This window comes from Dermacentor albipictus, chromosome 1 (assembly GCF_038994185.2).
Source record: "Dermacentor albipictus isolate Rhodes 1998 colony chromosome 1, USDA_Dalb.pri_finalv2, whole genome shotgun sequence".
Taxonomy (NCBI): domain Eukaryota; kingdom Metazoa; phylum Arthropoda; class Arachnida; order Ixodida; family Ixodidae; genus Dermacentor; species Dermacentor albipictus.
The window spans coordinates 194155532-194180334 of record NC_091821.1 but is presented as its reverse complement, the minus strand read 5'-3'; the positions used below and the strand labels follow the sequence as shown (position 1 = coordinate 194180334).

Below are 24803 nucleotides of genomic sequence, written 5' to 3'. Positions count from 1 at the left end.
CCTGCTTGAGAGTGGCCAACACCTTTCCCAGGTGCTGCATGTGGTCTGCCCAGGTTGTAGAAAATACAGCCACGTCATCAATATATGCCATGGCATATTCTGAATGCTCACTTAAGACATCATTCATAATTCTCTGAAAAGTTGCGGCCGAGTTTCTCAGCCCGTACGGCATGACTCTCCAAGCATACAACCCTTTAGGTGTAGCGAAAGCGGTGAGTCGCTGTGACTCCTCTTCTAGAGCTATCTGCCAATACCCCCTAGTCATATCTAGCACCGATATGTAGCTGGCACACGCTACCTCGTACAACAACTCAGTCATATTCGACATAGGAAAGCTGTCAGGCTCTGTCACTGCATTTAGTTTTCTGTAGTCAACACACATCCTTAATGAGCCGTCTTTCTTGGCTACACACACTACTGGATGTACAAAGGAGCTGTCTACCGGATACACGAAGCCCCAGTCTTGCAGTTCCGCAACCTGTCGCTCAATCTCCTTGCGGAATGCCACTGGCACCCTGTACAGGTGTGCTTTCTCCCGTGTTGCATTTGGAAGCAGTGCAATTTTATGTGAACCTACCAAGCATTTACCGGGTCGTTGAGAGAATACCTCCTGAGCTTCTCCTAAAACTCTACGTAGCTCGTCACACTGTCGCGCCGTTAACGTCTCGTTCGCCACTTGGAACTGTACGTTTTCTTCCTTCACTCTAGGACAGGGGGCATGCATCACTGCACCGAACTCTTCGTCCGATTCAAACACTACGCCTACATTATAGGATCTCGCCATGTATGGCCGCAGGCGATTCGCATGCACCCACTTCGTTCCCTCCTCAAACTGCACAACATAACTGTTGTCCCGCTTCTTCTCCTTTATTACCGCTGGCCCTTTCCATTTTGGCTGCAGCTTGCCTATCTGACTACCATCCAGCACTAGAACCTTATCACCTATGACAAATTGCTTTTCCCTCGCCCTCAAATTGTACTTCTCCGCGTACCGTCTTTGAATCGGCTCAGAATGTTCATTAACCTTAGCCGATGCTTCTGCCATCTTAGTCCTGAGATCCCTCAAGTACTGCGCTGCTGGCTTGTTCAACCCCGTAGGTAGTGTCCACTCCCCAGTCCATGTTTGCCGAAGGATGTCAAGCGGCCCACGCGGTGCTCAGCCAAACATCAATTCGAATGGCGAAATTCCTGTTATATCATGAGGCACTTCCCTATACGCCCATAACACGCACGGAACGTAGCGGTCCCAGTCCCCTTTGTGATCATGGACGACGTGCCGGAGCATTGCCTTAAAGGTGCCATTCCACCTTTCAACAATTCCGTTGCTTTGCGGGTGCTCTGGAGTGGAAAACCGCATCTTAACCCCTAACCGCTCCATGAGTTCCTGTGTTAACCTTGACACAAAGTTGGTGCATTGATCACAGCAAATCAGTTCAGGCGTCCCGTATCGCGAGAACACTTCTATCAACGCCTGACACGTCGCTTTCGCAGTGAGGCTCCTTAAGGGAATCACTTCCGCCCACCTTGTGCATAAGTCCACCACACTCAAGGCATAGCGGTGCCCGCGTATCGACGCCGGGTCAAGTGGCCCTATACAGTCAATGTATACAACCTCAAAGGGTCGCTCAGGCCTCGTCAATGGGGTGATAGGCACGTTGTCTTTAAATGACGGTCGTGCGAATGTCTGGCAAGTATGACAAGTTCGACAGTGGCGCTTTACATCCGCAACTATAGTAGGCCAAAAGAATGCGCTCCTAAGCCTTTGCTTCGTCTTTTTCTCAGAGAAGTGGCCGCCACTGGGTCTATCATGCGCAAGCTCTAAAACTTCTTTCCTTTTTGACTCGGGCAACACTAATTGCCTGTGCAGTTGGCCGTTAATCCCCTCGTCATAAAAAAGCATACCATCCTGTACTTTCATTCCATGCGTACCGTCAACTGCTTGCTTCCATGCTTCACCCAGCGAGTTGTCCTCTTTCTGCTCAACCCTGAAGCGGGCAGCAGGAGATGCATCATCCGAACCCATAGCTTCGTTTCCAGCCAGGCCGACGGACGCAACCATAACATCCTCCTCCGCCTCTTCGTCGCCATCGAGCTCTGGACCCCATTCCGGCCAGTCTGCGACTGCATTTTCTGTGGTGATAAACGCTTGCTCGAGAGTGGCTCTATCCTGTGCTTCTTCCTCCAGCTCCATTTTCGCACTTTCCAGAAGTTCGTGTGCTTCTGGCGTTAACAATGCACCTATGCCTTTTGACAACACATCAGTGACTGCACACAAAATGAGCACCTGTTGGTGTCTGCATCCATCCTCTCCGGCTAGGGATAGTGGTAGATAAAGCAGGTCCGCGTCAACAACCTGACCAAATGCGCCCTTTAACTTAATTTTACCTGAACTCTTGCCCTTACAAGCCTCGGGTACCGTCTCTGTCCTCAACACAGTTATCTCTGCACCTGAATCGAGACAAGCCCTGACGGAATTTCCCCCAACTTCCAAATCAACCCAGTTTAACACCTCCGACGCGGCTTGCTGGTTTACCTTATCACACTGCTCCACCTGCGGCCGAAAACTGTCAGATACAATTATCTCCGCCCTCGCTACGATTTTGCTGTTCTCTTCCTCGGGCTGCACCTTCTCGAAACCGTGCCGCGGGTCTGGACAATTGCTGGCATAGTGTCCAAATTTCTTACATTGGAAGCATCGGATAGCTTCCGTTCGAGTTTTCTTGCCTGCATTCCCTGTTTGGCCACTCGTCTTCCCCACGCGTCTGTCTCCTTCACAGAGTGGCTTATCCGAACGCTCTCGGGTCCAGCCCATGCGTCTGCTTTCCTCATATGTCTCGGCTAGCTCGGCAATTTCGCTAGCAACAAGCCAGTGCGTGACTTCATTCTGCATCACATATGTCCTTACTTCCTCTGATAATATTTGTTTAAACCTATCGGCGATAACCAAATCTTTTAAATCCTTCAAGGTTGTGACATCCCTACTCTTTAGGTAGTATGAGAACAAAGTTTCTAACCTGGTCGCCACCTGATGCCATGAATCATCCTGTTCTTTCTTTACAGAAAGGAATAAGCGCCGATACTCATTAGGAGTCATTTTAAGTTCCTTTAGAATTTTTTCTTTGAGTTCAGGGTATGGCATTACGCTACCGTCCGACTCGCTTGCTACAAATGCTCTCATCATCTCATTCAGGAACGGCAGCAATATCACTCCACGAATATCCTCGGGGATTTGCAATGATTCGAAGAGAGTGTCCACGCTTTTAAACCATGCGGGCACTGTGGGATCCGCCTCTGGCATTGGAGCAAGAACTGCCTTCAATTCTTTTGCATACTCCCCCAGCTTGATACCCGACAACTGCCTCTGCCCGCGCTGTGCATCCACCAGCGGCTGTAGCTGCATTTGAGCGAGTTTAATTTTTTCCATCTCTAGCATTAGTCTGAGCTTCTCAAGCTCCAACACTTCTTTTGTGAGCAATTGCTCACCTGCTCGAATGGGTACATTTTCCCCTTCTTGACCAGACCCTGCGTCAGCCATGTCGCTCTCCGCCATCGTGAGATGTCCTAGAATCTTCCCTTTAACTCGAGAATATCACTAAAGCGCTAGCCCGAAATGGTGGACCAAGAGACAACAGACAAGTGCCCTACCTTGACCACTCCTGTCTCCGCCACCTGGACTGCCTCTCCGGAGTGTTGTTGGCCGTTCTGGGTGCTCCTGACAGCTCTCTGTCGCAGCAACCGCTGATAGTTGTCCGATGCGAAACAATTCCGCAAACTACCCGTTCCTTTTCCAGGCTGCTCACTGCTCTCGAACTCCACGTCGCCACCGTCGCTATGCCGCCCTCGACATCACCTGCGCTCCTGCGGTTCTCCCTGTCAGCCTTGCCGACTCGAACTCCGCGGCGCTGAGTCGCTGTGCCACCTATGACGTCACCGGCGCTCCTGCGGTTCACCCCGTCAGTTGCTGACTCGAACTCTGCGGCGCTGCGTCGCTGTGGAACTCTTGACGTCTTCTGCGCTCCTGCGGTTCACCCTGTCAGTCTTGCTGACTCGAACTCCGCTGCGCTACGTCGCTAGTCCACCTGTGGCATCTCCGGCATTACTGTGGTGAGCGTCTCCGAGATTCCTGCAGCTCCGCTCAGCAACAATGAGCCTGCTGCAGACTGTCCAGCTTGCGGCTTTGCTCGTAGCTTCCTGCGCCGTCCTTCCGACGCTGATGTCGTGTCCTTTCTTGGGGCTTCCAAATGCTCCCCCGCCTGCTTGCTCTCCGCCCAAGCAACCAACATGTCACTTGCCTTCAGTAGAAAGACGTCGCGATCCTGTCGACTGCGCCAGTTGATGTTCGCCTCGATGTCAGTGAGGGAAACTTGAAGATATTATGGATGTCGCGAAGTCACGTTACAGTAGGCAAGCCAGTGACGCTGATTGCAATGGGGTTAACTGTTTATTAAGATAGAATATGCAAGCGATAGAAAGGAAAGTATTTACACGGACATCACTACGAGTAACATGTTAGAATTTTGGTCTTCTTTCTCAGCCGAATCTCCACCGAATCCCCACCAACGGCCCCGCACGCACCTAAAAGCATTCCCAGCAACCCCCTCGCCCCATCGTTCGTCCAATCACACTGCGGTGCGCGCAGTGTGCACACAACGGGGCTCCAAGGTGACACTATCGGGAGTTCCAATACGTCCAGGTCGTTGCCACAAATCCCTTGCAGTGCAACGAGTCCCCTTTTGTCTCACAACCTCGCAAAAAAAACACACTTCCCGAAGAAAGCACTTCCGCGTTCTGTTCGGGCATCTGGACAGCTTGCGAATGTCTCTGCACACTGCGGTTAAGCGACGAGGGGCTGACTTCAAGGCCAGGGCATTGCTTCCGCGAACCGGGTGGCGGAAGCCCGACACACAGTCACCCCTCCTACACGCTCTTCGTAGCCCGAGGGTCCCCCACCCACGATGCTATAAGTTGCCGCCGTCTTGGTGTCGAACCACTCGTCTCCTTTGACCACCCCGCGCGACAATTGCATGCAGCTGTCCGCACAAACGACGCCGACTTCACTATCACATTATAAGTTGAAAGTGCTTTTACCATCTGGAAAAGGCTCTGCAAGAGCTGGCATGTGTAATTGTCACAATTGACCATGTTCGCTAACCATACACAAAAAACTAGCTGCATGCTCAATTTTGCCAGCACACATTTTCTGTGCAAAGTAGTAGTTAAGTGCTGGAATGGTTCAAGGGGGCCTTGGGAGCTTGGGTCCCCAGATACCCCCTTTCTGGAACAGCCATTGTGCTACAGTAGGTTCAGAGAGAGTAGCAAAAATTTGATAACTCAATACTGATTGATTTTAGGGGAGTGAAAATGTGAAAATTTCAAATATAATTGAATGTTGTATTCTTAGTATTCATATTCAATTAAAAAACTAGGCATTATTAGAATATCTAATGTTTCGGTTGAAGTATGGGAAACAAATGGAATATATTGCTGGCAGTGCGGGAGAAGACAAGGTTCTTTGAGGTTGTTTCTATCTAATCTAAGGATAAGTGCCCGATTTTTTGCTGAGTTTTGTAATGGTATTGTGCTGCTGGTAGAACTTAGAGTGTCAAGTACAATCAGCCACTGGCTGCCTAAGCTTTGTGGGAAAGCCAGCTTCTCTGCTGTAAAGGGCACATTATGCACAGCAAAGGCCTAATTAGAGAGCCAAAAAGGAACAGGGATGATAGCAAAAAGGTGACCGCCTGCAATACTAATTATCTTTCTGGGTGTATGGGTCTAATGGGACGATTCACAACCGGGATGCCCATTGACACAGCCTCCCTAAGCAAACATGCCAGCTTACCACCGCATGCCCATGTCATGTGCCTCAGAGCAGCGTTTTGCATGCCTGTTGCAACATTTCATCGTAAAGCGATGGTCGATATGCTACTGCGCCCAAGCGGGACTCGGGACTTGTACAAATCTCGGTGGTGATCGGCGTTCAGTGATCGGCATTACTACAATGCCTGTACGCAATGGGGTATGCTAAAAGGCACCATTCCGAATGAGTACAGATTGCATTGCATATGCTTACTTGAAGTAATACATAATTTTTTTTTTTATTTTTCAAATATGCCATGAGGCAACTCTCCCTTGTTGACACCTCACTTTATATTTGCGGTTGCATTATATTCTTGCAAATGCAGACTTCCCCAGTGAAGGGTAACAAAAGAAGGCACTTGTCACACAAGGTGTGCTGCAAAAGCGCTACTTGCATGTGGCGCAAAAGAGAGGAAACAGAAAACACACTATGACCTTGCAGTTCTTTCATAAGCAAGAGTCACAGTAAACAGAACAATACTTTTACTGCACCACTTTTTTATTACCAATGACAGCAGAATTCCACAGTTTCAACATACTAAGGTAACCAAACTTGCTAATAAATGCATGTGGATATCATTATTCAATATTTAAAGCAAGTATTTGTATTCAATTCGTATTCGAAAATTCTGATATTCACAAACCCTTAGTTTATTTCAACGTCAGGTGATAAGTAGAATTTCTGCAGTCTCGTAATTTTTCATGCAAATTGATGGGTTTCTACTCAAATTAATCACCAACTTAAGTTGCAGCCCTCCAAGACCACTAGCAGTGCAGCAAGGTTCTCAACCCCAGTATGTGTACGCTGAGCATCCGAAACTCCTGTCAGTGCAAGAATTCAGCTCAATGATACGAAGTTTATGCCATAAACTACACCCTTTCATTTTAAGTATGAAATACACAAACAATGTCTATATGAGTCAAGAAGACTATCAACATTTCATGAAGCGAGCTCACTTTTGGATGCTTTTTCAAGACTGGAGCGATATCAAGCAGTATGACAGCTGCAAGCTGTAGCAAGGAGACTAACCAGACAACCCTTTTTTGCCTAGATCAAGTTAGTTGCATGTTTATGGCACTCATTTCCATAAAGTTATTCCTGTAAATGGCCAAAGCCACAGTAGCTTTTGCTTCATGGTAAAAGTTGCTCATTGGGCATACCGTGCCAGCAGAGGCTACTGGTGCGGTATGCCTGTGTGTTTTTACACACGAAGTTTTCTCTGCTTTCTGGTATTCTTCTAATTGATGATCTTCGAAATTAGACATTGATGATGATAATATATGTGGTTTTACAGAGCAAAGGCCAAGTGTGGATAAAGAGTGCCAGAAAATTAGACATTGTGCTATACCATACCCTGCAGACCACCTCTATGTATCTAAGCACTGATGATTCAGTTCTGCTTCTCTACCTTCGTTCTGCTTGCTGCACTATACTGCTTATACAGGACAAAAAAGAGACAGACACAGAGTTCTGCAGCAAGCAGAACGATGCCATACCAACTAACCCCAGTCGAAGCTTCTCTAGCTTATGTCCTGCCCAGGTTTTAGATATCCACAACTCTCGCCACACAAAAAGACAGTACAGTAAGAGCAGCACTAGAGTATTTTAAAAATAAGAGTTTTTACGGTACGCTCCGCTCCGAGCTGCCCCGCTAAGCCACAGCGGAGCAGCTGGCGATTTTCACGTCTCAGTTATAGGTTTAGCGGAGCTGAGCGGACCTTTCGTAATTGCAGTGGCTCCTGGTCAAATTCAGGGCAACTAAAGAAAATAAAAACACCTATTGATCATGAGTAACCGGTCCATTTTATCCAATGGAAAATAAAGTGCCATCTTGCGGAACGCCACGTGATAGCCAGCGCGCTTGCTTTCTGCAGCCAATCCAATCCTTTCTGATCCCAACGCTAGCCAAAGCACTGCGAAGCACGCTCCGCTCAGGCAGCTTCTAAGCGGACCGTGTTCCTCGCTCCGCTAGCCCGCTTACGGCTAAGCGAACAGCACATGCGCATTCGCTCTGCTTAGCTGCTTAGCGGAGCTTAAACATGCTCAACTAAAACACTCACTACCTCAATCCGTACAGACACATGCCATCACACTAATGTGATGGCATGTGTCTATTAAAGTTTAAAGAATTAAACTATCCTTTAAAAATAAAGCTTACCTGTGTTGTTTTGCCAGATCCTGTCTCACCAACCAATACAAGAATCTGATGGTTATTGAGGTATTCAAAGAACTTGTCCCGATACTCCCATACTGGAAGTGCTATGCGTTTGCGGAATAGCTCATAGTAACGGTTGGAGTAGGGAAGCCCAGTCAGGGCATTCAGCTGCTGCGACTGAGGAAAGAAACAAAAATAAAACCATGAGAAACTTCATTACAACAAATGCCCAAAATACCACAATAACAAGAGACTATAACCTTTTCTAATTGAGATGTAGTGCTCAAAAATTCGAGCGTCTATTTTGCTGTCCAAATCTGTCATAATGCTCATGTACAGTAAGCCATAGCACTTGGATAATAGCAAAATTTCTTGCGTCAAAAAGACCTTCATTAATGTTTACCAAAACTGGAATTACTAGTAAATACGGTAGAACCTCATTCATTCGTTTTGGGGAAAAAATGTACTAACCTAGAAAACATACGATCCAAGGTAACGCAACAATTTGAGACTCAACTGTAACTGACATCTACGTAATACGAAGATTTATGCAGATTGCTGCGCACAGCATGAGGCACAACACGCCAACTTATGTCAAGCTGGTGGGGCTCCCCCGGCCCAACACGTTTTCTTGTTTTCCTATTGTGAAGTGTTTTAAGACAGCGATGGGAAACCAAAACGAAACTGAGCTTTTGGGCCACACTGGATGCCTCGGCAGCAAAATGCGACACTCACATTGCGCAAACTAAAGCAGGCAACTGCAGTGCATTCGGATCATCATCATCAGCCTGGTTACGCCCACTGCAGGGCAAAAGCCTCTCCCATACTTCTCCAACTACCCCGGTCATGTACTAATTGTCGCCATGCAGTGCCTGCAAACTTCTTAATCTCATCCGCCCAACTAACTTTCTGCCGCCCCCTGCTACGCTTCCCTTCCCTTGGGATCCAGTCCGTAACCCTTAATGACCATCGGTTATCTTCCCTCCTCATTACATGTCCTGCCCATGCCCATTTCTTTTTCTTGATTTCAACTAAGATGTCATTACCTCGCGTTTGTTCCCTCACCCAATCTGCTCTTTTCTTATCCCTTAACGTTACACCTATCATTCTTCTTTCCATAGCTCGTTGCGTCGTCCTCAATTTGAGTAGAACCCTTTTCATAAGCCTCCAGGTTTCTGCCCCGTAGGTGAGTACTGGTAAGACAACTATTATATACTTTTCTCTTCAGGGATAATGGCAACTTGCTGTTCATTACCTCAGAATGCCTGCCAAGTGCACCCCAGCCCATTCTTATTCTTCTGATTATTTCCGTCTCATGATCCGGATCCGCCGTCACTACCTGCCCTAAGTAGATGTATTCCCTTACAACTTCCAGTGCCTCGCTGCCTATTGTAAATTGCTGTTCTCTTCCGAGACTGTTAAGCATTACTTTAGTTTTCTGCAGATTAATTTTTGGATACTCACCTACTAAAAGCGTACAGTGCACTACCAACAGCACTACATCCTACATGATGTAAAACAGATAGGTGAAGACGCTTATCACAATAGGTTTGGTGGCGGTAGCTGTGAATGCGGCAGGCAACGATCTGGGAGGAGGCTTGCTGGTACCAGACTGTCTCATGCGGCACACTGCAGATAGAGCGAAGTGTGGCACGACTGCCTCACTAATTGGAAGATTGTGTAAGGCAGTGCATGGGTGACGTGTGGGCATGATTCAAAGCAGCCACCATGCAGCTCATGCTGCGCTTTGTTTCTATGCAGATGACGTGCGCTACTGTGGTGCCATATCGTAGTCATCGTTCCACATAGCCAATCTTGCGCGGTACTACACTTTTATTCGCATGCTTTGGTTCCAAAAACGACGAGAGTGGCCGTTTGTTGCGCTGAATTCGTGTGACCAGTGTCCACGGCGACAAAACCCAAGGGGGTGTCACATTGAGCCTTACTCGTAGCCAAACTTAGTGTACTTTTGTTAATTAGTCAACTACACACTTCAATTTTTTGTGCAAGTTATGCCCGCCTCTTCACATAGACCAGTTAATGGACTAGAATTGTGCTGCCACAGGCAATTCAGAAAAATGTTTGAAAGTTTGCTGAAACACCCTGTATAATCTGTAACAATACATTTCAACAATAAATCTTCAAAGAAGCCAGCATTCAACATTTCACTCAGTTTGCTGCTTTTTTAGAAGTAGGTAAGAACATTGATGCATCTAAACGATCAACAAGAAAGGTTTTTGCTGAACCCCACACCTATCTTTCTTACATATCTGAGGGTGGCACTGAGACATCACAGTTTTACAGGTTCTTAAGCTCACCGAACAACCACATGAGTTCACACAGAAATAGTGATTTCATGGAGCCCTGCAAATAATGTTTTGGTCGGACAACACAAGTGGCATGGTTAAGTTCAGAAGTAAAAGCAATCTACCTGAATGGCTGTAGTCCTCAGTATACAATAAAACCCAGTTGATATGTTCATCGTTAAATTTTCCCAGCTGGTATGGCACATTCTTGCGGACCCGAAACAAACCCCACAGACTCCTATGTGTTATGCTCCCATCTGATATACGTCACCATTCTGTAAAGTTCCTGCATCTTACGCTGCGTTTGAATGTGGCGGTCATGTGAATTTAGCAGAGCAGAGGCAAATTCACTCACGCACACTGCTACAGTGAAAATAAATGTATACTCACACTTAAGCCTAGCAAGCCTCTCCCATGGTGAAATGCCGGAATTACCCAATCGTGAGACCTGATAAGCATGGCTCGGCAGGATTGTTTTTTTCCAGTTCCCCACAATGAGAATCGCCATAATACAAGTGTTATGCGGTGAAGCATATGCAAAGTATTGCAGTGAAACATTAATAGTGGAAAGCGGCCATTGTCACAGAACCCAGTACGTGTCCCGTAATTATACATCTCTGGTCACAGTATAAGCGCCAAGGCATCCACAAACTGTACTGGCAGCCAGTCAGAGCTGTTTCTGATGCTGCTGTGGCGATTCGGGGCCTTCCTCACTGTTACTGTTGCTCTTTCCCAGTCGTTACATTTTTTTTTCTGCGATCCCTTGTAAAACACAAACGGGGTTCTATTGTATACTTGTCATCGCGTGAGTTAACAATCTGCTAGTGGGGCCCGCCAACTGAAGTCATCAATTGAAAGAATCGCTTATCTATTGAGCACCCAGTGAAGCACCATATGCTTGAACCGTTTCAGGCCAAACCGATAACCATTACTTTTTTTTTCAGTTCAGGTACGTTCTAAGAATATTCCCTCAGCAGTTCCATTTCACTGGTGCTGCCCTGACTGTGGCCATTTCTTGCTTCCAGAGGTGCTTCGGCAGTAGTCCACTGCCGTATACACGTGTATTTAGGCCCCCAGTTCCAACAAGTACCTTAAAATCCTATACATAAAGGGATTGAGAACAAAATGCGAAAGCAACTTCGGAGCTGTAGATATGTAAACAAGGAGAATAAGAAAACTCAAAATCAAGAATGAACTCCAAATATAGTGTTTGAATTGAATTCTGGAGTTTTATGTGCCAAAACAATGATTTGATTATGAGCCATGCCATAGTAGGGGACTCCATATTAATTTTGACTGCCAAAGCATCTTGGCAGTCACGTGCCCCCAATGCACGGGACGAGCATTTTTGCATTACGCCCCCATTGAAATGCGGCCACCGCGGCCAGTCAAATATAATGTTACACGGGCTGTTAACATATTTATTCGAACCTAGGCCGCTAGTTTTTTCCAAATAATCATATACAAAACTCTAGGGGCGGCTTAGATTTAAGAATTTAAAAAAATGCGCCTGTTTGTAACTAAAAATAAAAAATATGGTCCATAGCTAGCGCCATCTAGAAAAGTCAGTACCGCAGCCGATACTAGCCAGGCCGGTAGCCAACTGAAGTACAGGAGTGATGTCACTTTGACCTGTGTTGTATTGGAGCTTGTTCTATGGTATCTGCGTGCAGCTTTCAAATGACAAGTTGTGCTAGCTGCAGAGGCATAGTAAACCAGGCGGGACTTCAGCATCGATGAGAAAAACGTCCGTCGTTGGAAGGGGCAATGGGAGACGCTTTTGCGTGAGCCGCAACGAGATGACAGCGATAAGGAAGATAAGCGCACAATATCAGAGAGGAGCTGTTCACCAAGATCGTGCCACGTTTCGACGTGTGCGATGCCGCAATGTCTGCGCATGCATACGTGTGGTCTGGGCTATAGGGACGAGGCTAACGGTGGTGACGACGTAGAGCGAGCTTGGCATGTTCATATGAAATAAACGCTGTTATCATTTTGTGAATGCTGTCCTCACTTTTTTTGGTCAGCCTTCATTCGAGGTATGTCTTTTATTTTTTCTGGCTTTGGACTTTTGGGGGTTGGCTTAGAATAGGGGCCAGCCTAGATTTGAGTACGTATGGTTAGTTAAATTGCCAAAATTGTGACGAAACTTGTTATGTGAAATTACTGCCCATTGCACCAGCAACTGTTTCCTCAGCCACTGCATATTTATATAAAAAATGCTTTTTATGCCTTGTTTGCTTTCTCCCATCTAAAAACTCTCTTTCCTGTTCAGCCGTGGCCAGCCTATGCACTGTGTGCCTATCATTACCGTATTTACTCGATTCTAATGCGCACCTGTTTTTCATGACAAAAAAAAAAAAAATTGTAATGCGCACTTGTTTGCCGTGACCTAACAAAAAAAAAGATTACTCCTTTACAGCACTGCACACCTCATTCTTTCATACATAAATACAACTATCTCATTTGAAAAAAATAAATATTTACTTCCAATGCACTAAAGTTACGATAAATAAAAAAAGTCACAGTTTCGTGCGAAAGGCAAAGCATCGACTACGATAGCAAACTAGTAGACAGCTATACGAAAAGTAAAGATACTACTTTTATCAGCCATATAAACTTTTAAACATTCACTTACTAGCTAAATTAACAAGCGTGGTGTCACAGCACACAAGTAAGCATGTCTCACTCAATGACCGCGGAAACTCTATCAAAATGCTGGAGCGAGAAAGTGTGGCAGCAGGAGAGAGGGAATTGACCTTTGTACGGCCTCTCGCTTCAAGGCTAACTAAGCAACGAGAACACAGCACGGTATGACTAGATGCGTAGACTCTTGTCTGTGTCGCAGATCGCTTTCAAGATAGGGGCCGCGCACGGTCGCGCCATACGTAGCAGCCGCCGGTGTATAACACCTCTCCCGTTTCCGCCAGTCCTGCACGCAAGTTTCGGGAACTCCGAACACCCATGACGCGGCGCAATTTCCGTCCATATCTGCACACATGATCGCTTTCCTTTTAATTGTGGCATCGTGATGAACTTGGCATGTCTTTGCAGTCGGCACTTCCATGCTGATGGAGCAAATGCAGAAAATGGGAAGACAACCTAAGCCAAAGCAAGCAGTGCCTAAGCACCCGTACTGCAGCACATGGAGAAAGCTACGGTCGCTAGACTCGAAGCGCGTACGAGGCGGTGATTCTGAAATGCCGATGGCGATATGGTAACGCAGATTTAGGCTCATACTCAATTCTAACACGCACGTAATTTTTGGAACCGTTCTACCGGGAAAAAAAGTGTGCGTTAGATTCGAGGAAATACGGTATATGCTGTGCCACTCAAGGCTAGTGAACAAGATGCATGGCACATACTGTGTGGGGGGGAAAAAAGTACATGCAGGTATGAATACTCTGCACAATGATTACTCTGAGCAGTTGGTGGCTGCACGTCAACACACAACCACCACACTCCGTAGCAGCAGCGGGCACGAGTGAGTGGTCGGTGTATTATAAAGAAATTGGCGGCAAAACTACCATTGCCTTCCAGGTTGGCACCCTCACAGGAATGTGTGGACTGTTAATACATTACTGTGATGCCACAACTCTGAGCTCCAAGGCCTTGTGTTATGCAAGGGGTACTGCTGAAATGCAGCACAGGGCACAGATTTTGCAGATTTCAACAGATCATACCTATGTGTCAAAGCTTCAATTTAGCAGCAGGTGCACCAGAGCTAAAGAATACTAACATATGGCTCCACCTTGTCCAGATTAAACCTTTAGCCTCTTGATTTCACACAACCATGTGCAGCCAACATTGTGAAATATGTTTAAGAAAACTGAGACTTGTGTAATGTTACAATATCTTCAAATGGAAACAAGAGGTACTGCTGAAGTGGCTCAATGACAAACAATAAATCTTATGTTAGTAATCCAATACCATCAGAAAAAAAGCATGCATGTAAAGTTCTGCTTCTACTGGCACTGTCAAAGAGGCCATACAGGACACCGCTGCTTCAAAGCCTGTGAGATGGACTTTGAAATAAAGCATGAATTGAGGAGCAATTCAGTGTTTCAATGCTTTCCAAATTAACATGTCATAATGATCACTAACTGTGTGTACTACTAGTTGTATCATTGTCGAGTGCTTCCAGAAACGGCGACACCTACCTTTAAAAAAAAATGAAAAAAAAAACACAACCAACACAGCAAAAGTAGATGATTACATAAAACTTACGACTGGCACGGTCTGCAAATTATGGCAATTGTCAATTTTCTCTTTGCTCCGATCATCTCGATCATAATCTTTGTCGAAGTCCCGATCTCTGCAAAAATGGCACAAAAAGCAAAAATAAACTTAGTCACATTGCTTCACAGGCTCATCCCAGATTTAGTGACAAGCAGCTAATATGGTTCTTTAGAAAGGGTAAATGAGCCTGATCCACCCAATCGTAGCACTTGCTGCAAAGGAAACCCATAGGGGTTCCTTGAAAGAAAAACCACGTGAGGCTGCGAGGTTTTTCTTTTGAGGAACTCGTTTGGGTTTCCTTCGTAGCAAGTGCTACGATTGGGTGGATGTCTCATTTTCCCTTTATTAATTACTTTTCTCCACCCTGCAGATTTCCCCTGAAATATTACGTCAAACATGGTTCTTATTTACACAATGCTTGCACCCAATATTCCTGCCACTTTTCCTGGCTTTCATGCTTCATCCGTGCATTTTCTAAAGCAGCAGCTGGTAAAGAGTCTACAGCTTTTAGCCATGCTTCTAGACTTCATAACTGAGGGGTGTGTCTTTAGATGTCTGCCACTTCCAAGACAAATCTAAGGATGTGCTGTAGCTTTTTTTATACACGCAGAGCCTGCCGTCCTGCAGACATATCAGAGCTGATAGTGATCAGTAAACTGTAGGCATGTGCGAATATTCAAAATTTTCGAATAAGGAAAATTTACGATGCGGTCTTCAAATGGAATAGTCATTATTCATAGATATTTTTTCAATATTTCCAAACGTCAACTGCTAGGAAATAAACAAAATCTGGGCAGAAGTATGGTTACTTTAGCTCGTGGGGATAGTACAGACATAAAACATCAGAACTTGTGTAGTGGAGCAGGCTACGTCCTTTAGGTAGCCAGATTTCACAGGCTGTACAGGTAACATTCGCACTCTCTGAAGATCCCCCTGCATGCGAAGAAACTTGTTTGCTCCTAATGCTCCAGTTGTGCTTTTATAGAATGATTCATAAAGTACCATGTAATGACAAAAACTTCCTAACCTTAAGAATACTGGGATGTAAACATCATTTTATATGAAGTGTGATACTGGCTATTCATAGTTCTAGAACTATTTGAAACATATTTGATATACAATTCATTTCTGGCCCTATTTGATTCATATTCTATTCAGTCTCAAAAATGACTGCACACCCCTAGTAGACTGCAATGACCTGCTACAAATAATAATCATATTTCTGGCAGTATCTAACGTGTGGTGACAAAACGCTGCCAAGGTGCCCCAACATAATTTCACATCTATAAACTTTGTCCAGAGAACAGGGCAAAGAACTTATGGCCAGGTCCAACAAAGCAATATGGTGGCAGTTACCGCTACTTGCTTGGTATAACAATGCAAATAGCTAGTTTTCTGTGGGTCTTTACGCCTAAAAAAATAGATCCGCATCGGTAAGTGCGACATACCCAAGTACCTAAGAACAGGCTATATAGACTAACACTGATTTCTTACATAGACTATACAATGGTTTACGAAGAAGTAATAGCTCCGAGAGGGCACAGCATGACCAGAAAAAGACTGCCCATCTGCCATGATAGCACAATGCATCATGGAATCGGTGGTTTATAGTGGTCAGTTCACAAAGCATAAACCAATAATGTCTGCAGCTGCTTCACCATAAACATGTCTTTCTGAGCACAGCTGAATCTCAAATCATAAGCAATGGCTGTGACATGCTAACAGGTGAAAATACAGGACGGTGTTATGTATACATAAAACTGAAAGTGACAAGGTAAAGAAGAAGAAAAAAAAAAAAGACATCTTTTGGCAGAATATAGCCAAACTGGATTCAGCATAAACAGGTGAAGCGCACAATCATGTAATCCACAGACTACATTAGCAAGTTAATTTTGTATATCTAGTTAATTGTTCTCTGTGAGCAGAAAACTTATCTGGCATTGCAGGATATGCTGTACAAAAATGAAAAACTACTTTAAAAATTCAAAATTTAAACTCTGTCAAGAATCAGCAAGCACCTATACCAAAGTTGCATGTTTCCAGATGAGAAAGTGTGCTTTTGATTGATAATACGTTCTGTAGTAAAGGGTATAACTTTTTTTTTTATTTTCATTTGTACACATGTATCTATGAGTGTTAGAGATATGCATGGGCCGCATTTCTGAGTCCAAGCACAGCTTGCTGCTTGTGTCAAAAGCCCAGCCGAGCCCGCCACACATCAAAAACTTGAGCCTGACCCAAACTGTCACTGTCAAAGCTTAGTTTCCGTTACCAATTTTTTTTTTCAGATTAAATGAAATTTAATTTACCACAATGAATTAGAAGCTAATTAAACATAAAAGCCTACGATACTTTAAGAACACACACACATCATACCTTGATAAACAAATACAACAGGTTGTCCAACGACTAGGGCTTCAAACAAGGGAACACTTTCGATTAAAGCTGCAGAGGGAAAGTTACCCTTTCATTTATCCGTTGTCTGAATTGCAGTCTTATGTGCAAGCTTATCAGCTGAACATGACGAATGTAGCAGCCTGATGACCGCTTTTGTACTTTATATTTTAGTCTTTACAGCAGTAGAATTGTAAGGCTGTTACAGCTGTAAGCTTGCCGTTAACTGTATGGGCAAAAAATTTGCTCTGGAATAGGAGTGTGCACATGCACACAAAATTCCTGCTTGTGAACTGCTCCCATAACTGTGAGGAGTTACCACCGCAACATTCCATTCAGACAGCTTGAGAATGGATTTCCGATTACGTAAAGAACAGATAAATATGTGTCCATGTACATGGGGATGAAAATGTTGCAAGTGGCTGAGCAATTACTCACATGCTGCTTGATTCCCTGTGCAGAAAGAAAACTCAGTGCTCACACATTATTCCACATTTGACGTCACTGCTGTGGAAAGTGAAATCCTGGCATAAATCAGTAGCGCTTGCACAGGGAGGATATAAGTGCTGACTTGCACGGTTATCTAAATTCAACAGTGTGATATGTTGTGCCAGCCATGGAGATAACGAATGCTGTGTTGTTGCTGCAGGCGGTGTTAGCCTGAGAGTTATTTCCGGCAATCGATTGCCAGTTATTGCCAGCAATGGGCTACCCATCGCTGTTAGTTGAGCTTGTCGCGCTTGCTTTGCCCAAAGGTGTGCATTTAAAACGGTCATAAACACAGGCACTCCTTGTGCAGCTGAGGAATAGTACTAAGCCATCCCCGGCCTCTCGGCAGAACGTTGCTGGAGCAACCGCTGGGGTCTAATGCCTGCTTGCTCCAGATTTAGTAGGCATTCAATGGTGGCAAACCTGTGGCACTTATTGCTGTGCAGGGCACAAATTTCTTGCTGTAAAGAATCTATAGTGCCTCTGTTCTGGGCTCGAGTCAGGTGCTCTACATGGCCTAGTGGTGGCCGACAACGCATGCTGTCAACCCTACATTTTTTGGGGAACGTAGAACAGTGGCTGTGGCAACCAGCGCAGTGCAGAACGAGATCGCATTCTGTGAGCTCATGTCTTCCTTGTCCTCCAAAGGCAGTGCAGTAGAAGGTGGAGCCACTACCTGCCACCCAAGCCCGACCCCAAGTCATGACGTCAGGCTGCCTAAGCCCAGGCTTCAGGTGTTCCGGAGCTGGTGCACACTTCTGGTGTGTCCATGTTTCTTGCCTAGGTTTTCTTTTTCCCCAGGTAGTTTTGATGAAAATGGTGAACTCCACTTGTTTTACTTCAATTTGTATTTAGTAGTACAAATTGGAAAATCTGTCCTCAGTGTTATACCGGTGTCACACATACACTTCTGATTGCGATTGGGGCTGAACCAGATTGAGCTCGATCTGGATCAAGCATTGCTACACGGTCATTTGTGATCGTGATCTTGCAGCATCCGGATCCGGACAGTCGCGACCAAGCCTCTTGATCTAATCGCAGGCTGATGTCTGCACCCTCTGGCGCAGTATTCCAAAATGCTAAAAACAAAAAGTGAATGCAGCTCAATAAAAAATCACCGCCCAAGCCCTCCATACAGATGGTTAACCAGCGAAGCTGAAATATGCAGCCCCGGTGTTTATCACTGGAAAAATCCCAATGGTTCATTAAATGACAGCCAGGTAGGCTGCCAGATCCTCGGTACGCAATTGCTGCTTGCACTCAGCTGCACAAGCCTAGCTGCACTCAGCTGCATGAATCGACTAGCCATAAACAGCTTCGCTGTAGAAACATTTTAAAACTTTTTTATCAGCAATAGTAAGCTGTACAATTGAAATATTGTCCAAATTTAACCACATTTTGCAAATCTGAATTTGTAGCCAAGGCAGACAGCTCTGCAAGGTGCCCACTATCAGCTGAAGATAATAACTCGATCCAGATTGTTGGACCATTTAGCAGCGACAATTGTTGATCGCGATCAGAAGTGTACGTGTGACATTGGAATTAAATATGCTATTTGAAATTAATACATATTTATGCTGAAATGTATAAAAAGCATGTCTTTTGTTAAATGTGGATGTGCTGTGTAATCATTCTTTCTGTGCTACTACTGACATATCCAGTCGGGTGTCACTGTTGCCTTGGTGTCATGACAATCATTTATGACCAACCGAATTCAATTTTATTGCATTACAACGGCGTAGCCTGGAATTGGGGCACGCACAGTGTACGTCAAGCACAAAAGATTCACATTTAGCCACTAAATTTCAGGCTGAACGTCTAGTTTGCAAAATATGGTTTTCACACAATAACATATTTTTTATCATGGTTTTACATAAATGTATGAATGATTGGATAACCTTCCGACTGCTTTTCATATTGCAGCACGTGTATGTGCATGCATAACACAGTATAACAAACTTTACTTTATAGAGAAGTCTAATTATCAACTGTCTTCCTGCTCTCAACCCATTGTAGCAACTATATTAAACGACATTTAAACCAAAGCCCTGCATAGGTTGTGCATTTGCAAGAATTGCAATGTCAGATTCCATAGTGCTGAAGCGATAAGAATTATCAGATGTTTAGGAAGAAAGAAAAAATGTGTTGCAATTCACAATTTTATCATTGAGTGATGCCTAAATGCTAACATGGTGTATCTATTAATGGCCAACTTCAACAATTTTTAGTCTTGTGTTCTAAATTTGTACTGCACATTGTGCACAAGTTCATCATGTGCACCAAATGTAGCATATGTGGGTTGTGCAATTCTTTTTTTAATTAGAACACTCCTTATTAGTTTACACCACACGCATAATTTCCACTGGCCACACTTTGCTCACAGCTCATGGTATCACCATGGGAGCAGCAGCACTGCTACAAACACTGTGTGAAGATGTCTTCAAATAAAATGGGCAGGACTGGCATTTCCATGAGCTACTGTGTTCCAGTTACCTGCTAGCATAAAGGCTTTGGCAGCAACATCCCCTGCAGAAAGCAATCTCTCTTTATGTGTTCTTTCACTAAGAAGAGTCATGCAGCACACAATGTATCAAATTCATTGGAGCAAAACAAGTCCCGAGATGTAATATCAATGCTGCTGTCCCCAGAGCATGCTTTCTCTAATACTACAATTGGCATCAATGTGATACCCTCATGGCCAGTCAAGTTTCATTTTCAAGGTGGTGCTTTTTATTTAAAATTCTTATTGTTATACAAATTGAACTATCTCATGTGACACAAGGTGCACGTATGTCTAAAGCGGCCACTTCTCCAATACGGTGAAAAAATCATGAGCATTGCTCTTCAACAAGAGTGTTACCAGGCCAGTCAAAATGTCACTAGTAACAGCATGAACATGACCTCTCCACTGGCTCAAAACCATTTTAATACTGATTAATTCACAATTTTCAGAGGAGGTAAGAACTTTTCAGATGCCTCAAATTCCAAAAAGGGAATCATAAGGCATGTTGTCACAGCATGGGAACAGGCTTAAATATGACAGTAGCTATGCACTTTGATTTAGAGTGGGTGAGAAGAAGCCTCAGCCCAGAGCTAACTTTACAACAAAGGAACTTCTCTTCAAGGCAAGAACACTGGCACAAGTTTCAGTGTCCAATCGCTAGCTCCAGACTGAGCCTTCCTTCATTCGCTCACTGTTGAGCAATCATGACCTCTGTCTTCGTATAAATTAGGTAAGGGCATGTGTTGTGTACAAAACAATGCGACATGAGTAATGTGAAGAAAGAATATGTGTGAATACTACCTCAAAATCTTTTGTAAACATGCAGTGAGAAGTTTTTTCTCCCTGAAAGAATGCACACCGAAAAAACCACTTCCAGGCAATGCAGAAGCTAGTGGTCTGTTCAGTCAGGCCGCTTTAGTTCAGCCTAATCTCTGCATGAGCAGCAGAAATTAGGCACATTCCAAACGTTTCTCCTTCAAGTAACCACCACCACCACCTTTTAAATGTCTCAAGACCAGCACCAGTTACCTCAAACAATATCAATAAAGCAGTTAGAAACACATACAAGAGCAACTTGGCAACCTTTATCAATCACATTAAAACTGAGATGACTGCCCAAACGTGCTTTAGGAACCTACGTAAACATGACTCTTCACTCTGCAGTAACACACATGCCAAAACAACACTACTTAATGCAGCAGTAAGCTCCATTCTTTGCAACCTCACTTCAGCAGGAGCTGGCTTTCCATCATGACTAAACGCACACAAAAACGAGAATTCAAAACAAACGAGGAGCGAGACCTCTGCTTTCATGAAACAAAACAAAAACGAGGTGTCCTACAAAACTTTTTTGCACTTTTTGTGCCCTACAAAGAGGGGGGAAATGAAAAAAAAGAGCAAGGAGAACATAGGGCAATTCCAGACTTGTTTCTTTTTGTTTGCACCTATTAGCCCCGAGAACGAACACGAGCGGCGCTGCGAGCGCCGCTCGTGTGACGTCAGGGCACGGACTCGCGTTTGTCGTCTGCTACAGTTCGGGCGTTGTCCGGGCGTTTTCTGCGGTGTTTCCGTTTGTTCGCCCTCGTTCTCTCTGCTTGTATACTTATGGTGGTCGTCTCAAATATATTTTTACGACATCTTCCTTTGCGAACATTTATTCAAAGAGCTAATTTCTTAGACAACAATGCAGCTCTCGAAGGCAACACTACAGTGCCAGCCGAAGCGACGCAGACCAGCCCATTGCGGGTTTTTCATACGCGGATCGACAATCGCAAAAGCATAGCCTATAGGAATCCAGTTATGATACCATACCTGCCGCGGTGCAACAAGTATGTCACAAATCTGGCTATATATGACTTCTACAGCAGTTACGTTGATTTTATTCCGCTAAAACAGGTTTGCTCACGACAAGTAGTTCATGGTATAATATCGAATTTTTGCATTTCCTCACAGAAACGCTCGGCAGTAGCACGGTGACTTAACTAATAATGGAGCTTAGATTCTACACGCCTCACTTGCTTCTTTAACTGCTTGTCAACATTAGGCGGTTCTTCACGTGTATATTTTTTTTAAGCGGCGGAAATTTGAAGTAAAGTTAATGAAGGCTTACAGCTATTTACAGAGTAAAAATAGGAATGTACCAATATATATTCCCTTTTCCGTGCTACACGTTCAACTCACCTCTTTAGAGCGCGTTTGTTAATGATTAATAATGCATGTAATGTTCCTCTTTTTTTGTCTATGTTACCAAGTGTATATCATTTATTTATTTCAATGCCGCAGTGTGTTTTGCATTGTTATCGTGGAAATATTTCACTGTGCTTTCATATATTGTATAACTGCAATGTTTTATGGCCACTATATAAATGTAATTTATATGGCGCTTGATGTGTTACCCCATGCAGCCATATTGTACCTGAGAGGGTGAGGTTACCTCAAGCCGCGTCTGTGCGGCTTTTTTCCCTAATCCACCTCCATTTACCACTCCTCTGTACATGTGTGTGTGTAAATGGAAATTAATAAATCAAATCAAATCAAACTCACTTGAGAAATTTACTGGTGCTTGTTGCTTGAGGAATATACATGACGAATCTGTTTGGCAAACTGACACAGGCTGCTCGGCCCAATTTTTTTTAGTGAAGTATGCCTGCTGGACCGCATAGCTGCAGCCAGAAAGCAGTCGAAGCGTCAATGACTAGTAGTATGGGACATATTGAAGATATCGAAATTCCCCTGTGGAGGGTCAGAAATCAAGTGAAAGTATATGCAAGGCTTGTGGTGCTTTCTTTATGAATATTTGCGATTGGATTGGAGCAAACTTAAGTTAGCCTGCAATGTTCTCTTTTATGTACCGACGAAGCGAATAGTTATCCGTTTGTATAATTAAATAACGCTGGATCGAGACATGGTGAGACAAAAGGTGCTTGAATTTTCCTTTTGTAGGCAATCTAAGCTGCGTAGTAGTAGCTCGAGAATACTTTAGCCATTCCAGTTGGCGCTGTAAAAAAATGCTCTATGGTTTTAATTCGAAGTTGAAGTGAACTGATGGGTTTCGCGAACATAGCGTGCCTCGCCATACGGACAGTCGATTGCTACCGTTACGTGATCAGGGGTGTGCCATATTGTCGATAAAGGCTACTGAAGGCCACCATGATACATTTCATCACTTTCAATTGAGTGGCTCTCGATCTAAACAACGAAACTTTTCTCTCAGGTGATTGCTACTATAGTGTTTGTGAATTAACTATGTAAATATTCTACATGACGCGCCATCGTGTTAGCAGCCATGAGCAATTCGTTTTTTGGAGGCCTGTTTCAGAGGGGGATGAAAGTAGCAGCAAACATTTTCACAAGAAATGCGCGCCTAACTATTTTTTTACGCATTAATGAATGGCCGTATTTGAATAGAACAACACACCAGAGTAATAGGAATCATGATGACAGCTTCGCTGGGCAGTGTCTTTCTAACATCGGATAACATGTTGACGCCAATTACCAAATTTTTCTTCCACGTAAAATGCAATACCTCTCATAGCTAAATACTAAAGGAATGTTAAGTGTTTAGCGAAGCATCATACACAACTTCGCGCATTGAATTTGCAGATATTCTTTTTTTAGTCAAAATTTACCAATAGACACGGCGCATATATGCATTGCAAAAACTAGTAGACCCCTTTAACGCTACTTAGCTTGCGATATCCAAGCCGCAAAGTTTCTCGACTCACACGCTTTTGAAGAAGAAACTGTGGTTAAGGTATGGGAGCTGAAAGAAGCCGACTTATTCTTCAATACGTACGGCTCAAGCCACCTATACCCCAAGCATACACGAAGGGAACGAGCGCGCGCGGCAGCCGAGCGAGCCGGAGCGAGCGGCGCCCTGGCCGTGACGTCACTCGCGAGAGGGCGCCATTCCTCTTTCTCGGGGCTAATAGTAATAGAAAAGCTTGTGCAATTTTCAGCCATTCGACCATACATCACAATCTTGTCGCATCACTTCCTTACGATGTTTTTGCGATTGTCATTTTTTAATTAGTTTTTATCAGTATTATTGTCATTGTTACACTGTACAAATTATATAGTTGCATAGTTTGCACGTTTTCCTGCTTTCATGTATGGCCCCCTTACCCTATACTCCAACCATAGCCTGTAAGGTGTGCTAAATAAATAACCAAAAATCCTCCTGGATTAATCCATTAATCCCACAGGATTTGCTTTTCAAAAGTGCACTCTGGGGAGCTCGCACAAATTATAGAGAAATGACTTCAGCGTGCACAGCAATCAGCGAGAGTGCGTACTTATGGCACTCAAGTCTGCGATCATTTGCCGCTCTTAAATCATCCCTTGGAGCTTTTTCTTTCACAATACTTTATTTGTGAATTTGCAATGAATCGTGCAATATGGTGAATGCAGAGAACATTTGTTGGTATGATGTTATACATGTAATGTTATCAGCATTAATCTTCATTCTACTGCTGTCACTTTCACGTTATTCATGAGGAGGGTCTCAGTACAATCATTACGGGTTGTTCTGTGTAATATGCTGGTTGCATTATATTCCTACTGAAACCAATAAAATGAGACTTCATCCTTTGATTGTGAGGATGCGATTAATTACACATCTAAATTAAGTGCAACAGCTTTTCTTATGGGATTAAGAGCCTCTTATTTGTCTAGAGGCCTGTTCAACCCGTGTGAACTCTACCTGATCTTTTCCAGCTTGTTAAAAGCGTTATGATACTACAAAGACAGTCATAGAGACAGCTGACCTGCTACACACCAAGCAACGTTGAATCTGTCTGAAGCAGTATGCTATAATTCCGAAATTTTTGTTGTACAGTAGCAGCAATGCAGAGGGCAAAT

At 44.2% G+C, this 24803-nt stretch overlaps 1 protein-coding gene across 1 annotated transcript in view; it reads right to left on the bottom strand.

Moving 5' to 3' along the window:
• Window positions 1-24803, bottom strand: part of Dhx15 (DEAH-box helicase 15) — an 89624-nt gene that overhangs the window by 63364 nt on the left and 1457 nt on the right. Inside the window, exons 2-3 of the mRNA XM_065426712.2 lie at window positions 14546-14633; window positions 8016-8189 (exon numbers count right to left, since the gene is read on the bottom strand). Coding sequence (XP_065282784.1) covers window positions 8016-8189; window positions 14546-14633 — 262 coding nt within the window. The remainder of the gene's footprint in view (window positions 1-8015; window positions 8190-14545; window positions 14634-24803) is intronic.